We start from the raw sequence: 15,420 nt of genomic DNA, 5'->3' as shown, positions 1-15,420 counted from the left end.
AAAAAAAGAAAAGAAAGAAAGAAAAAGAAAAAAGGAAAAAAAAAAAAGAAATAGATAAAACAAGACCCAGTAGCAAGGGGAAATGTATCATTAGGAGACTAAATCAGGCTGTGATGGTGAACTTGGAGCACAAGGGCAGAAGGAGACCATGGAACAGTTGAGGGGCTGATTCAGCAGGACAGTTGCCTGAGCTAATTTGCCTTTATAAGCTTCTTCTATGGCAAGTCGACAAAGGGCTTCAAGAGTGAAAGCAAGACATGGATTAGGAAGGTGGCCACTGTCTTAGCTAAGCACCATAAGATAGGAAAATAGTAAACCCAGCAGGGACTACGAGAGATTAGTAAAGAAGTCTAGATTCTACTATTAGCTGTACTGAGCACAGCTTAACCAAGAAGCAGCAAAGGAAGAACCAATGTCAGGGACTCTTCTGCTATCGATGAAATAACCTTGCTTCTCTCCATTACTTTCAGGGAGATAGCAGCAAATGAAGCTCTCAAAACGCACAGAGAATAAGGGAAGGCAGCAGCAGAAGGGTCTCCAGAGATATCGCTGGGTCCGTTGGCTCCTGTGCTATTTGTTGCTGCTGTCCAGACCCCTTGGACAACTGCAGAGGGCTTGGGGTTGGGGGACTGGAGTACCATGATGCTTCCAGTGTGAGCCTCCGCTGCCCTCAGCCTTGCCTCCAACAGCTTCAGGTACTGGGCAGGTGAAGTTTGTCTCTAACAAAAGGAAAGACTTCTTGTCAAGGGTCATTGCTTAGAAACATTTTGGTTGAGGAAGTCAGTGGTCCCTTTCTCACCTTGGCTTTTTCCTGACATAGTCATCCCCTTGGGATGTGATCTTAGAGAAATTGGTTCTTCTAAGAGGAATCTTGAGGTTGGCCAGTTCTGAGATTTAGAAAGAAAGCCAGTTCTCCCATAGACTCTGACTTTCTTGGCTTTGCTTCGTAGGCAAAAAGCCAGTTAATCCTGGCCTGGACTAGGGCACCAAACCTGTCCCTCCCTGGCGGAGCTCCAATCTTCTACGTCTGAGGCAGGCAGAGGAAGTTATCATTTCCCACTGACTTGTCTCTCTGTTCTTTTTGAGGACAAGTTGAATTCCTAAGAGACATCTCACTAAGATCCCTTGGTATTGGCGAGCTCTCCACTGCTGAAGTACCCACAGGCTTTTTTGGTCCGTACTTGCCCCCTCCTAAGGAGGTACTAAGTAGTTAGTGCAATGACTTCACTGTGCCCTGTTACCTTGTTACTTCCCATCTTGATAAGGGCCTAGTCCTGAGAGTCCACCAGCCTCATTTCAGCCTCTAGGAATAGCAGTAAGAGCAAGCCACAAGCCAGATAGCTCTGTGCCCTTCACCATGGGTCAGAAGAGGTTCCAAGGGGGTGGGTGTCCCCACCAGTGTCCCCATGAAAACGCCACTTCCTCAGAGCACTGTGGTTCCTAAAAGCATTGTGGTCCTGGATCTGTCTCCTCTAACAGTTGTACTCCTGTCTCTGCTGGGCTACTAGCTACCTCAGGTGTCCACTGTCTCTTTGTTAGATGTCATATAGCCATCTGGCAGCCATTGCCTACTGAGACTTTGTAGCAGGTGTACTATAGGTGAACTGTACTGAGCGCCTCGTGCACGTGCACCTACTGGAGAGATGTCATCTGTGTGGCAAGATGTTCTTCACAGCCTCATGCCCACCCACTGACATCACTACAAGAGTCAAGGTCTCACATTCCACCCCAGGAGCAACTGAAGATGTGGCATATTAAACACAGAAGTGCATCAGTGGTGTGGTTATTCAAACAAGACAAGTGTTGTGTACACATGGGCAACTGGTAAGGGATCTTGGTTGGGTATATTGCCCTTAGGATCCAACATACAGCACTTTGCAGAGGTGACGACGTGGTGCCAACTCACTGCAATGGTGGTGGGCAATATCCCCGTTAGCTTTTTTGGGGACTTGGGAGGAGAGATTAGAGGAGCTGAGCTAGTGTCTCATGTTTTCTAAGTTGGCTTTCAATTCAATATATAGCTGGAGATGACCCTGAACTCCCAATACTCTTGTCTCCAACTCATAAGTGCTAGGATTACAGGAATAGACCAGCACACCACTTCTATATTCCTGTTAGTTGTCATATAGCTGGCCCCTTCCAAGGAGATCCTACTTAGAGTCTGTCTTGGAGGCTAAGAAGACACCCCAGAGGGGCTGGAGAGATGGCTCAGCAGTTAAGAGCACCACTGACTGCTCTTCCAGAGGACTTGAGTTCAATACCCAGCAACCACATGGTGGCTCACAACCATCTGTAATGGGGTCTGATGGCCTCTTCTGATGTGTCATAAGAGAGCAATGGTGTACTTATAGACATAAATCTTAAAAAAAAAATAAAATTAAATTTAAAAAAACCACCCCAGAAATCCAGTGACGAAAGAATAAGGAAGCTAGAGACCATGGCAAGAAAGAAAGAAATTAATTTTATTTATTTTTCAAGAGTTAGTAAAGTATAATTATTCACAACAGCTGACTGAGGTCAGCCCAAGTATTAAACCATCCATGTCTTGCTGCACAGCAGGCTGGGTTGACTAGAGAATGTGGAAGGGTGAGTCCCATGTTTGCTTAGCCATCCCTATGTTTGCACACAGGAACAACTCAGCCAACACCGAGTCAGGAGTCATTTCTATCTAAGGAAAGGCAGCAGTATGCATTCATGGAAAGCAAAGTAGAGAAGGTTCCTAAATCCACACTGCCCACAGTAATAATCCTTTGAAATTAGAGAAGCCATAGTGAGGTGGGCGGAGGTGTTACCCTCCACACAAAGGCAGGATGACCTTTGTTCCAAAGTCAGCACCGGGCCGATTAAGGTTAGTGGGATTGTGGGCTAAAACAGGACATTAAGTATGGTGATTTGTCATTTAAAAATTGGGCCCTACGCCTTTAATCCCAGCACTTGGGAGGCAGAGGCAGGCGGATTTCTGAGTTCGAGGCCAGCCTGGTCTACAGAGTGAGTTCCAGGACAGCCAAGGCTACACAGAGAAACCCTGTCTCAAAAAACCAAAAAAAAAAAAATAATAATTAAAAATTGGGCCCTAAAATTGGAATGGCTTGTAAGGGAAAGAGTCTAGATAGGATTCTCTCCCCAACCCTAAGCAGACCCAGCAAACCTCATTCAGCTTCCACCCGTGGGAGTTGTCCTCCACTGTTCTGACTAAGCACTATGCCATGCCCTCTAGAGAAACACTCCTGGAGGGAAGGGCTTCCCTGTGGGCCATCTTCACTTGAGAGTATAATAGTTGGTGGGCACAAAGGGCATTTTGCTAACCACCGTCATTTGCTGCTTCCGCCGGACTTCCACCAGCAGCTGTGTCCCTGGTCGACTGTACTTAAATGGCACATAACCCATCGCCACATTTTTCTTCAGGCTGGGTGAAGGGCAGCCACTGGTCACTGTACCTGTCCAGGCATAGGCCATAAGTTAGCACCACCCTGCCAGCTCAGTATCCCTGTCCTGGATACCTGCCAGCCAGTATCCCCATCCACTTACCGATCACAGTGCCTTCTGTGTTCAAAATAGGACTGTGTGCTCTCACTGGAGCCCCTTCACATATCAGCCCCACACGTCTCCGCTGTACCTCACCTTTCAGCTGGGGAACAATGATTTTGGCTCCTGGGAAGTCCATAGCAATTCGGCGGCGCTTCCCTGGAACATAACACACCAGACTGTAAGCCATAGTTCACAGAAGCCCTAAGCACAGGAAGTCTTTACTACTAAGACCCCAAGTGATAATCCATTAAACATCACTTGGGCTCTTGAGCTCTATTCTTCCCCTGAATTACAGTCAAGTCAACCAACCATCACCTACCTTCTGGAAGCCATATGTAGGACCCTCAGTTTATAATAGGCAAAGCCACAGTAGCACCTTCAGCGAATGAAGACACAGCAAGGCTGAGTCACTTGTTTCAGACTACACAACCTTAGGAGTAGTCCTGGGCTAGCTGGCTTCATTAAAGAGTATTCTAGCTCTCAGGACCCCTTGACTGCTAGCCCGGCTCACCCAGTGTCCAGCTGAGGCTGCCCTCCACAGGTGTGGTATGTTCATCGATGTCATTCCCATATAGACAGAGGCCTGCCTCCAGGCGCAGGCTATCTCGGGCTGCTAGTCCTGCCAGCTTTACCTCTGGATTTTTCAACAGAGCAGTTGCCAAGTGGACTGCCCCTGCTTCTGGGACTGATATCTGCACAAAGGAACGGAGAGCAGATGGGCAGTGTCTTGAATGTTGTAGCTACTTTTACCACTTTTGGTCATGCAGGAGTAAAACTCTACCACTACAGTGTATCGCCCACTTTCCCCAATCCTATTCCTCTGTCTGAGACAGTTAGCCAAGGTTGGTCTGTAATTTATGATTGGACTGTTTCTATTTCCCAGGTTTTGGGATTATAGGCATGTGCTATCCGATCCAAGCTTTACAAGTAGATCTTTTTTGTCTTAGGATTTATTTTTTATTTATTTTATTTTATTTTTTGTTTTTTTGAGACAGGGTTTTTGGTTTTGGTTTTGGTTTTGGTTTGGTTTGGTTTTTCAAGACAGGGTTTCTCTGTCTATCCCTGGCTGTCCTGGAACTCACTCTGTAGACCAGGCTGGCCTAGAACTCAGAAATTCACCTGTCCCTGCCTCCCAAATGCTGGGATTAAAGGCGTGTGCCACCACACCCGGCTTGTCTTGGGATTTATTTGGTTTTGGCTTTGTTTTCATTGAGATAGGCTCTCTTGGTTAGCCTGGAATTCACTATGGAAACCTAGCCACCTTGAATTAAGATCTTCCTGCTAGAAATGTGATAACATATAATTACTTCTTGACTTACCTCAACACCATCCTCTCCTGTGTAGCCACAGCGGGTCACACGACAGCCAGACACACCGAACACCTCCATCACAGCACTTGTCATGAAGGGCAGTTTCTTCATATCATCTGTCACCCCAGCCTGTAACACCTGTGCTGCCGTGGGTCCTAGCTCAAAGAGAATAACCAAGGGAGTTGAACCCAATACCCCCTGGACTACAGCCCTTATTTAGAAAGCAGAAGATGTCCCAAGCAAGCCCAACTCTGCAAGTGGAAGGAGAATGCCCTTGTCCCTACCTAGCCTATGGATAGCCTTACAGTAGGTGAGAGGAGAGAAACAATAGTTAACTTTGGAACTGTGGTGTGCAGATATCATATCCATATCTTCCCCATATAGCCTCCATGCAAATAAAGCCAGGAAGGCAAGGGCTGGCTCTAACTCCAACCTGGCATCTCACCTTGCAGAGCTAACAGGGCATTCTCTACCACCTCCAGGCCTACATCCAGGCCCCTGTTCTGGAACTCCTTGACCTTGTCCTGAAATATAAGACAAACACATCAGTGTCTATGATCATTATTGAGCTCCTACAATAGACTGGACATTGAAGACCCTTTCCCTCACCTGAGGATGCTCATTTCAGGGTGAGCTTTATCACTCCAACTCCTCTAGTACCTATCCCCAAACACTGGTGTGTACCAGGGAAGGCCTACTCTTCAGTCTATTGACTGTTCTTTTATCCAGTCATTCTCTGAGGCCCTCTCTGCATTGAGAACTTCTTTATAAACAACACAAAGTACGTGCAGCAGCTGTACCTGCATGAGAGCCAAGTCCTTGTCCCGGCAGCCAGCATTGGATACTACATACAGGTGCCCCTCAGAAGTATTGGTTACAATCAAGTCGTCTAAGATGCCTCCAGCTTCGTTGGTGAACAGAGAAAGCGTCCCCTATGAATAAAGAAGAGCATCCTATGTCTCCAGGTCCAGGAAGCCAAGGACCAATATGAGCCAGAAACATACTTAAGTCCATTCAGCAACCACAAACTCATGAACACAGTCCTAGGTAAAAGGTAAGACTCAAGGCTCAAGGCCTTTGCTCTCCATCTGTCAAGTACATCCTTACTCCTCTCATCTTAGGGGGTCTCTCCAGACTCGGAGGACCTTCAGCTCCCTCACTACTCAGTTCTTAGAAACTCATTTCCTACTCACGCTATGAGACCTAGGAACTACTGCTTCACTCCACCCAGTTAACTCCACCCAGATGCCAACCTCCAGGGTTAAAAGCTTCAAAAACCATCTTCATGATCTCACAGGCTCCCACTACATTCTTCAGCAATGTGTTAAAAATAAATAAATAAATAAATAAATAAATATTGTTAGCCTTTGCCACTGGAGGGACAAAACCTGAGACTGATAGATCACACGAACCACTTAGGGATCTTGGTAAAACCAAGGTTATGGCTCAGCAGGTCCAGAGCAGTGCCCTAGCATATTCCTAGAAGATGGAGAGGCTCCTGGTTTAAGGACCACACTTTAGCAAAGATATGGGCAGCATGAGAGGTCAGGGCATATAAACGGTGGTCTCTGGCCTCCCAACCCAATGGAGTAAGGCTGGGATATTGCTCCAAAGTTGGCTGAATATCTGGAAATGACTCAAAAAGACTCCATCGAGATAGCAAGCCCTGAAAAGCTGTATCTGACCTGTCTTTGTGCTTCTCACACTTTTTGTTTGGTTGGTTGGGGGGGGGGTTTGTTTTTTTGTTGTTTTTTTTTTTTTTTTTTTTTTTTNTTGAGACAGAGTTTCTCTGTGTAGCCCTGGCTATACTGGAACTCAACTCTGTAGACCAGGCTGGCCTCGAACTCAGAAATCCACCTGCCTCTGCCTCCTGAATGCTGGGATTAAAGGCGTGCACCACCATGCCTGGCTGCTGCTTACACTTGAGGCAAGGGTGTAAACTGTTTACTGGCTTGTGACTGAAAACACACATGGAGAAGACATAAAGAAGGCTCACCTGGTTAGACTTTAGTTCCGCAATGTCTCCAACCACTACACTCTCCAGCAGCTTCACTCGGTCACAGCCAAATATCTTGGTCTAGGGGAAATAGGGAAAGCCCCAGGCCACTGCAATATCTGTAATCTAAAAAGCTGCAAGGCAAGCATCCTCCAGCCTCCCAGAACACTGTCCAGCCCAGAAGTGACTCGTCTTTTGGTTCTGGAGAGGGCAGAGGTCCTAACTTCTCAATTCCAGGATCCCTCCCAGCCTCCATGCAACCAAGCAACATCTAAAAATTCAAGGCGATCTAACACCTTACTGAGATACCAAACCAATTTCCATCTAGCAGTTTCTATCTAGCAAGCTCTGGGGCATTAAAACACACCGCAGGAGCAGGCAGGAGAGATCAAAGATACATACATCAGATCTCCTGAGTTAGCCCTCTAGCTCTGGAGTCCCTAACACTTTAGTCTTCTAAGATAGCCTCAAAGCTGCAGAGTTCAGTTCTGTAGACATGGAAGAAGGCCCGATCCTCCCTGACTCACCTGTAGCATGTGGGACACATCAAAGAGAGAGCAGTGCCGGCGTGTGTGCAGGTGTGAATCAACATGACTGTCACGGTATTGTACAGGCAGACTCCACCCTGCAAACGCCACCATTTTTCCTCCATGAGCTAGGTGGAAGTCATAGAGTGGAGTCCTGCGGAGCACATCCTGTAGACAGCCAGACTTAGTGCCACCAGGGCCCCAGTCACCATCAGTTTCCTTCCCCCACCCTCCAAGACCAGTAACAAATTCCAGCATCCTTTATCCCACCTGTACAGAACTGAGTGGGCGACTCTGGACCAAGGGTTGTGCCTGCAGGCGAAAACCCAGAGAGGCTACCACACTGACTGTCCGATGCATTGTCACCCGCAACTGGTGCGGCCGGCACACTGAAGCCACACTGAAGCCACTACTCTGCCAGGCACGCTGGGAGATGTAGTCCAAACCTCAGCCTGGACAGGTCTTTCTAGTCCGCAGGGGGCGGGAAGACCATAGGGCAGGCTGGGATTTAAATTGAGGCTGACTCCCGAAGGCCTCAGGCTCTTCCTCAAGCTAATCAAAACAAGTTCAGGGCAGAATAGGCTGCCTAGAACCAGAATTGGGGGTTAGAACTCCCAGCCTCCAGAAGGTCAAAGTTCTCCAAAGGACTGAAAAGCCTGAATTACAGATTCAGGTCAAATAGCAGTGGGAGGCGGAGCAATCACTGGAGGGTGAAGCCCTCCAGGCCAGCACAGTACCCTGGCTGGCCCAGCCTTTTATAATCATCTCTAGCTCTCCCTCTAGGCACAAGCAGCTGACACAGTCACATATTCCACAAGTATTTATTGATCTTGCCGTACACTAGCTCCAGTTCTGGGAACTTAGGAACACAGCTGTGAATTATGCATAGCCCCTGCCACCTCAGGCTCCTCTTTGCCCATGTGTACTGAGGACCATTGTTCCCTGAACACTGGACTATGGTAATTTCCCTGTCAGTGGGGTTTAACTATGATCCTGTAGGTGAAGACAGGACCTTCAAGAAGGCTGACTGCAGAGATGCAAGGTAGCTACCAAAGGTGGCCAGACTTTCCCAGAAAACTGTTGCATAGACTCGTGTCCAATTTTCCAGTTCTGAGACACCTTGCAGCACGGCTTAATAATACTTCCCGGGGACGAAGCCAGGAAGGACTAGAGGGAAACAATCTGACCACAGGAAAGAGCAGTAATCTTCTTCAATTAGTGGTTGCTCTGGGGTAATGGAGGGCCTCAGCCTCAGTGAGTATCAGTGAGACGTTGGCTTGGATACACTCCCCCAGGGTGCTCTCTCAGCACCCTGAGCATGACGGGCAGAAGCAACTGAGAGAAGGGACAGGGATCATGGATGTACTTCATGCTGAATCCGATGACAAATAGTCGGGAAGGAGGACTCGTTCTCTGGCCCCAGCTGTGCCAACAGCACCTACCCAGAACTGACACGGAACACTTTTCAGGAGCAACTGTACAAGCTCCCAGAGGTCTCATCTTCACCTCCCAGGCTGGGAACAGACAATTTCAAAGGGAGCTATTTTCTTTCTCTCCTTTCTTCCTTCTCTTTCTTCCTTTTTTTTCTTTCTTTTCTTTCTTCTTTCCTTTCTTAGTATGGAGTTTCATTATGTGGCCCTGATTGGCCTTGGGATTCAGTGTGTAGACCTGGCTGATCTTGAACTCACGGAATGCTAAGATGAAAGGTGTGTGCCATGCCTGGCTCTAGGACATTTTCTTTTCATGGATACAATACAAAAGGACAAGGGCTACTGGCAGAAGCAGAGAAATGAATAGAAGGTGTGTCTTCCTCAAGCTTCCCAGGTCGTGAGTGTCAAAACAGTGGCTTCCTTGCTACAAGAGACAGGTTTATCTCAGCAATGGGGGGAAATGGTAGCAGACTGGGGTGTTCGTATTGGCAGGACAAGCAAGAGGACCTCAAGGATTCTAATTAGAACCGGTGAATTCTGAGAGGAAGAGACTTAATTTACATGTCAGACAGTCAGAGACAGAAGTGTCCCCACTAGGAATTCATGCTAAAACAACTGGATGGATATCAAGAATTCCCAATCTGTAGATTTTTGCCCAGATTGAACTTGAATGCACAGGGAACATGCTTCGGCCTCTGGTGGCCAAACCCCACCTAGATGGGCACAGAAAGCCAACGTCTCACGTAGAAGCTGCTGCTCACGTGTAGGAGAGTAAATTCAGATCATAGCAGCCATCCACCTGCAACACAAGAGATGATCAGTGCTGAGCCGCTCAAAGCAACGGAAGCAAGGGGGAGGGACACCTTTACTCACGTCAAAGCGGCCGATCCTCGTGGAAGTGTGACTAGCCCGAATCATCTCTGTCAGTGCCCACATCTGCTGTACCTCAGAGGATACTCTGCTGGGATCTGGGAGACCCTGCTCCAGAAGGAAGGCACATGGTCATGAATCTTTCCCCAGAAGTGCCCTTATATATATATATATATATATATATATATATATATATATATATATATATATATATATATATATATATATATATATATAAGGGCATATATATATATATATATATATATAAGCTATGGAGCACTGCAGATGAAACCAGTAACATTCCCAGATAACTTGAAGAACAGTTATAGCCTGATGGTCATTAAGCAAGACCCATGCTTAAACCAGGGATGACTCAAAGCCCACAGAGCTCCCAAGAAGACATTGAACCATAGGCCCTAGGTCCAGACCCAAATGTCTGTGGTGTTGGGTAGTAAGTATTCTACCACTGAGCTACATCTCCAGGCAGCCCCAGGACAGCCAGAGGCCCACTTTTTTTGTGCTCTAGACATTAGAACCATGTATATGTGGTTAATACCCAGTGTTAGAGAGCTTACCTCAAGGCGGGGAGCAGGCTGCTCATTGGACACTGGGTGGGAAAGCCACTTGGGGAACGCCAAGGAGGGGCTCTGCAAAGCAAAGGCATAATGACCTCAATGAGGCAGAATCTAAGAGCTCTGGCACCTGCGAGCAAAGAAAAGGACCCTTGAGCCTAAGACACTGGGAAATCTATGTTCAGACATAACATCAAAGGGACCCTCATAAAACTCTTCCTTTATGCAGAAGGGGAACCCAGGAACATAAGCAACAAAAGTAGTGAGCAGTCTCAAAGGCCAGGGGTTGCTGACACAGAACCTCACATCTGATCATGGACTCCTACATTCATACTCCAGCTTCCTTGAGGGCTTCCTTCAGAGTCTCACTATCCTTGCTTGTGACCCGTCCCAGTGCCCCATCTCTCCTCGTCAGAGCCAGAAGCTTTTACAGTAAAGGGTTAGCCAGTAGGTTTTGGAAAATCACTTGCCTTTGGTCCCTGTTGGTAGATCTGCAGTTCCTCCACTGTGAAAGACAGCCACAGTGGTGATGGCTGCCGCAGAATCAGACGCAGCTCGAGCACTCTGTTCATGTCACACAGCATCTGACACACATACCAAAGTACCCACTGAGCAGGGCATAGTGGTGCACACTTTTAATCCTAGCACTGGGGAAGCAGAGGCAGGACATTCCTTTCTCTGAGATCAAGGCCAGCCTGGTTTACAAAGCAAGTTCCAGGATAGCTAGGGCTACACAGAGAAACCCTTTCTCACAAAACAGAACAAAACAAATTTCAAAAAACAAATACATAAAATAAAAGACCCACTGAAGACCTAGCTCGTTTACCAAAAACCTCCTAATCTACAGTAAAGCCAAATGCTTCTCCAAGTCTAAATGAAGGACAGAACAGTGGCCCCTCCAAAGTACCAGCTTGAAAGCCATAGTCCAGCCCAGTTTTGCCCGACTCTTTCCTCCTGCTTTTCTGCTCAATCCATAGGCAGGAAGTCCCCATCCAGTGTTCCCTGGCCATGCTGAGGCCCAGCTGACCTGGTGCTTGAACACTGATACATAGTCCTGGGCTCCCTCTTCACTATGTGGGTCAGGCATCAAACAGTAATCCCGCAGACACGTCACCCACTTGGCTGCTGTGTGCACGGAGCTTTGTTGACGAACACGGATGCTCAAAAAAGCTGTGTAGTAATTCTTAAACATGATCTCCTGCAACTAGAATACACGCGACACGGTGACATCGTCTCCTCTTTTTTTTAGAATGCACACTTTTGCTAGACAATTCAACAATTACTGTGGCCCAAATGCAACTTTGCTTTCCTAAAAGTGCTCACAGATCTGTAAGTCATGCAAACAAACCATCCCAACGCATCCGAGATCAGAACCTTAACCCGGAAGAAAGCAGAACATGGACACGTGAAACCTGGATGAGTGGACCAACGAAGATAGGTAAGGTAATGTATTGGGCTGAGGATGTGGCTCAGCTGGTACAGTGCTTGCTTTGGTTAGCATGTTTGCAGTTCTATGCTAGATGCCCAGTAATGCATACACCAGGCATGTGAGGTATACCTGTAATCTCAGTACTTGAGGGGTAGAGGCAGGAGGATCAGAAGTTCATGATAAGCCTCCGCTATTCTTGGCCACTCTGGGATTTTTGAAGTCCCCACCCCTACCAAGAGCAGCAAATTTTAAAAAGTACCAGAATGAGAGAACCTGAGTATCTAGTATGTCCTTTAGCCTAGTACTAGCAGAAGTTATCTCCACCTCTCTCAGAATTAACAGATTTAGACCAGAATAAGAATAGTAGGAGCTGGGCGTGGTGGCCCACGCCTTTAATCCCAGCACTCAGGAGGCAGAGGCAGGGGGATCTCTAAATTCAAGGACAGCCTGGTCTACAGAGTAAGTTCTAGGACAGCCAGGGCTACACAGAGAAACCCTGTCTCGAAAAACAAAAACCAAAAAACCAAAAACCAAACAAAAACCAAAAACAAAAAACAAACAAAAGAATAATAGTAGGGCCGGGCAGTGGTGGCCCACGCCTTTAATCCCAGCACTTGGGAGGCAGAGGCAGGCAGATTTCTGAGTTCAAGAGGCCAGCTTGGTCTACAGAGTGAGTTCCAGGACAGCCAGGGCTATACAGAGAAATCCTGTCTCGAAAAAACAAAAAAACAAAAAGCAACAACAAAAAAGAATAGGAGGATCGTTCACTGTAGGGGTATGGGGAGCCTAGAGTACCAACTGCCATAGCAGTAGTTTCCATCTCGATGCACACCAGCATCACCTATGGAACTTAAACAAAACAAAACAAACAAAAACACAGATATCAGGACTAGAGAGATGCTCAGTAATGAAGAGTACTTGGTGCTCTTGCAGAGGACCAGGTTCCCAGCACCAACATGGCACCTTACAGTTGTTCATAACTCCAGTTCCAGAGAATTCAGAACCTTCTTCTGGTCTCTACTAGCACCAGCCATGCACAAGGTATATATGCAGACATGCAAAAACAACACTTGTAGATTTAAAATAAAGATTTTTAAAAATAAAAATATTAAATAAGTAAATAAAAATATAGATGTCAAAGATCCACCTCAAGCTGGGCAATGGTGGCTCACACCTTTAATCCCAGCACTTGGGAGGCAGAGGCAGGCGAATTTCTGAGTTCGAGGCCAGCCTGGTCTACAGAGTGAGTTCCAGGATAGCCAGGGTTACACAGAGACACCCTGTCTCGAAAAAAAAAAAAAAAAAAATCCACCTCAAACACACTGACTCAGATTTTCCAGGGTCGGATCAATTAACTAGGTTTCCCCAGGCTGTGGGAAGCAACATCTTGCGAGAGAATGACATATTGTAATACGAAGCACATAGAGCCAAGAGGGTGGGTAAGGGAAGGATGCTATGCCATTAGAGGTAGCCTTTGTCCTGAGTTGAGGTCATGCAACGCCCCGTCACTGTCAGCTGAGATGGAAGAACAACTAGGGATTGGAAACAAGTCACCAGGAGGACCTAGATGAAGGCTAGGTTGCACCTGACCTGTGGCAGGGGCCACTAGAATGGTACGTTTACATCATTATTTGACGATTGCAGCTATGGCCGAAATCAAATATTCTCTCACTTGTACTGAGATTCAAATTATAGTTCCAGTGATATCCTGGGCACCGGGAAGAGATGCTGAAGAGGATAGAACGGGAAACTCTAGTCTATTTAATAAAGCTTATTAATAAAAACTGTATATGCTTCTGAATAGGTCCAATTCGCAAAAGCAAGAGACACTATAGAGGCTGTGTAAATGCCTAGGAAACGCCCAAGTTACTAGGTATTCCCCGCCCAGAAGCCTTGATCGCGTATATGGGGGGTTGCTCACCTCGAAAGGCGCGATGTTGGGAAAAGTGACATCGACGACCAGCACGCCAGGCCGACCTTGAGAGGTCCTCATGTCGCCCACTTGCAGGGCTACAGTGCTTTTCACATGACAGGGCACCAACACACGGGACATGATTTGGGAGATTACAACCAAGCAAAATCACCGCTCACAGTCTCCATCCAACCACTAGCTCTTATTGGCGTCCCTTATCAACCAAAAGAACTACAACTCCCAGGCGACATAACGCTTGTAACAGTTCAGCCAATCACCGATGATCAGGGCGGATCAAGAGTCGGAAATGCCAACGGAAGTTCTTCTTCAACCAATCATCCTCGCGTCTGTAAGTCCCTCCTGGGCTGCTCCGGGCAACCGTCGAGCCGTTCTTTATCCAAGGGATCCAGAATGCTTTGGTCTGGCTTATCCTTCACTTAAATTCTGCTACTTTATTAGGTTAAGATGTATAAAACAATCAGGCGTTTAGTGGCACTCGCTTTCAATCCCGGCACTTGGGAGGCAAAGGCAGGCAGGTCTCCGAGTTCGAAGCCAGTCTGGTCTACAGAGTTTCAGGACAGCCAAGGATGTTACACAAAGGAATTATTTCTCCATAGCATCCACAAGATCCATCTGGGTACAACCCGAGGGATATGGCAACCAAGGGCTATGACACTTTTTCCTGACCTCGGAACTATGGTATTTTTAAAACTACAAACTAGATCAGGTATGTTGGTGCAAGCCTTTAATCCCAACATTGAGGAGGCAGAGTCAGAAGCAGGTGAATCACTGAGAGTTTAAGACCAATCTGATTTACAAAGAGAGTTCCAAGCCAGTCCTGTCTCAAAAATAAATAAATAAACAAACAAACAAATAAAGTGGGGTCACAAGGTATTGACTCACTCCTATAATCCCACCTAAATTGTAAAATTAGTTAAGAAATAAAATGCCAGGCATTAGTGACACTTTAGTTAACCCAGCGCTTGGAAGGTAGAAGCAGAAACGGGAAGATCAGAGGTTCAAGGCTAATCTCATGTAGTAGGTTTCAGGTTAGCTTGGGCTATGTGAGACCCTGGCCAAAAAAAAAAAAAAAAAAAAAAAAAAAAAAAAAAGCAAAACAGTCAATAAATTGATTGACTGGAGAAGAGGCAAATACTTGGTTTGGGATTTGTTTATTTTTTGAGACAAGATCTCACTACAGATGTAGATGAAGCAAACCTCCAATTCAGAGAGATCCATCTACCTCCATAATTCTGGGATTAAAGGTATGTGTTACCATGCCAACCTACCAAGCTTTCCTTTTAAATTTTATATCGAGGCATTTGGGAACATTAAAGAATCTGAGGTATATGATCAGGAATGTCAGTCCACGCAGCAGGAGAGATGGCTTAGCAGTTAAAAGCCCCTGCTACTTTTTCAGAGGATGAAGTTCCCAAAACTCCCATCAGGCTCCAATGAATGCCTGTAACTTAAATGCTCTCTTCTGGCCTCTAGGGAAATTTGAACTTATGTGTACCTACCCCTACACAGCCCCTTCTGCATGTGCATACACATAACTTAAAATTAAACCTAGCAGTCGTGGTACACACTTTAATCCCAGCACTCAGGAGGCCGAGGTGGGTAGATCTCTGTGAGTTTTGAGGTCAGCCTGGTCTACAGAGCAAGTTTCAGGACAGCCAAGACTACACAGAGGCACCCTCTCTTTGTGTATGTGTGGTGGGGAGTGGGATTCCTGGGAAATGATCCGGTGAGGAAGAGCACTTGCTATGCAAGCTTGAGGACCTGAGTTCGAGTCCCCAAAACCTGTGTTAAAGTTAAAAGGAAGCTGGGCACTACTGTGCATGTC

The 15,420-nt window shown here is 46.7% G+C and overlaps 3 protein-coding genes across 4 annotated transcripts in view; 1 reads left to right on the top strand and 2 right to left on the bottom strand.

Annotated features, from left to right (window-relative positions):
• The window catches only part of Tcta (T cell leukemia translocation altered), a 3,901-nt gene extending 2,130 nt beyond the window's left edge, over window positions 1-1,771 (top strand). For both annotated transcript variants that reach the window (XM_021171699.2, XM_021171700.2), the window contains exon 3: window positions 471-1,771. In XM_021171699.2, coding sequence (XP_021027358.1) covers window positions 471-513 — 43 coding nt within the window. In that variant the 3' untranslated portion in view covers window positions 514-1,771. The remainder of the gene's footprint in view (window positions 1-470) is intronic.
• Window positions 1,772-2,440: 669 nt separating this feature from the next.
• On the bottom strand, window positions 2,441-8,004 carry Amt (aminomethyltransferase). Its single transcript, XM_021171698.2, has 9 exons — window positions 7,632-8,004; window positions 7,362-7,529; window positions 6,835-6,915; window positions 5,639-5,770; window positions 5,284-5,362; window positions 4,848-4,993; window positions 4,040-4,220; window positions 3,529-3,684; window positions 2,441-3,437 (listed from the first exon to the last, which is right to left on the bottom strand). Exons 1-9 carry the CDS (start codon window positions 7,719-7,721, stop codon window positions 3,259-3,261), a joined length of 1,212 nt encoding a protein of 403 aa, XP_021027357.1. The 5' UTR covers window positions 7,722-8,004; the 3' UTR covers window positions 2,441-3,258.
• A 162-nt stretch (window positions 8,005-8,166) lies between these two features.
• On the bottom strand, window positions 8,167-13,873 carry Nicn1 (nicolin 1). The gene is made up of 6 exons (XM_021172116.2): window positions 13,584-13,873; window positions 11,261-11,437; window positions 10,704-10,817; window positions 10,237-10,308; window positions 9,665-9,769; window positions 8,167-9,590 (listed from the first exon to the last, which is right to left on the bottom strand). Exons 1-6 carry the CDS (start codon window positions 13,713-13,715, stop codon window positions 9,549-9,551), a joined length of 642 nt encoding a protein of 213 aa, XP_021027775.1. The 5' UTR covers window positions 13,716-13,873; the 3' UTR covers window positions 8,167-9,548.
• Window positions 13,874-15,420: the final 1,547 nt, after the last annotated feature.

Source organism: Mus caroli, chromosome 9 (genome assembly GCF_900094665.2).
Source record: "Mus caroli chromosome 9, CAROLI_EIJ_v1.1, whole genome shotgun sequence".
In the NCBI taxonomy this organism is placed as follows: domain Eukaryota; kingdom Metazoa; phylum Chordata; class Mammalia; order Rodentia; family Muridae; genus Mus; species Mus caroli.
Note: the sequence above shows the minus strand (reverse complement) of the source record. Positions and strands in the feature narration are given on the sequence as shown.

Bases quoted from the DNA above. Each gene is read 5' to 3' on its own strand.
- Amt (XM_021171698.2), bottom strand. From the start codon at position 7,721: ATGCATCGGACAGTCAGTGTGGTAGCCTCTCTGGGTTTTCGCCTGCAG. The intron at 5,771-6,834 runs GTGAGCCTTCTT...CTTTATTCATAG, and splicing joins CGGAACTAAAGTCTAACCAG to GGGACGCTTTCTCTGTTCAC. The intron at 4,221-4,847 runs GTAAGTCAAGAA...TCCTTTGTGCAG, and splicing joins CAGGAGAGGATGGTGTTGAG to ATATCAGTCCCAGAAGCAGG.
- Nicn1 (XM_021172116.2), bottom strand. From the start codon at position 13,715: ATGTCCCGTGTGTTGGTGCCCTGTCATGTGAAAAGCACTGTAGCCCTG. The intron at 10,818-11,260 runs GTCAGCTGGGCC...TATGTGTGTCAG, and splicing joins TATCAGTGTTCAAGCACCAG to ATGCTGTGTGACATGAACAG. The intron at 9,770-10,236 runs GTAAGCTCTCTA...CTTCTGGAGCAG, and splicing joins AGCCTGCTCCCCGCCTTGAG to GGTCTCCCAGATCCCAGCAG.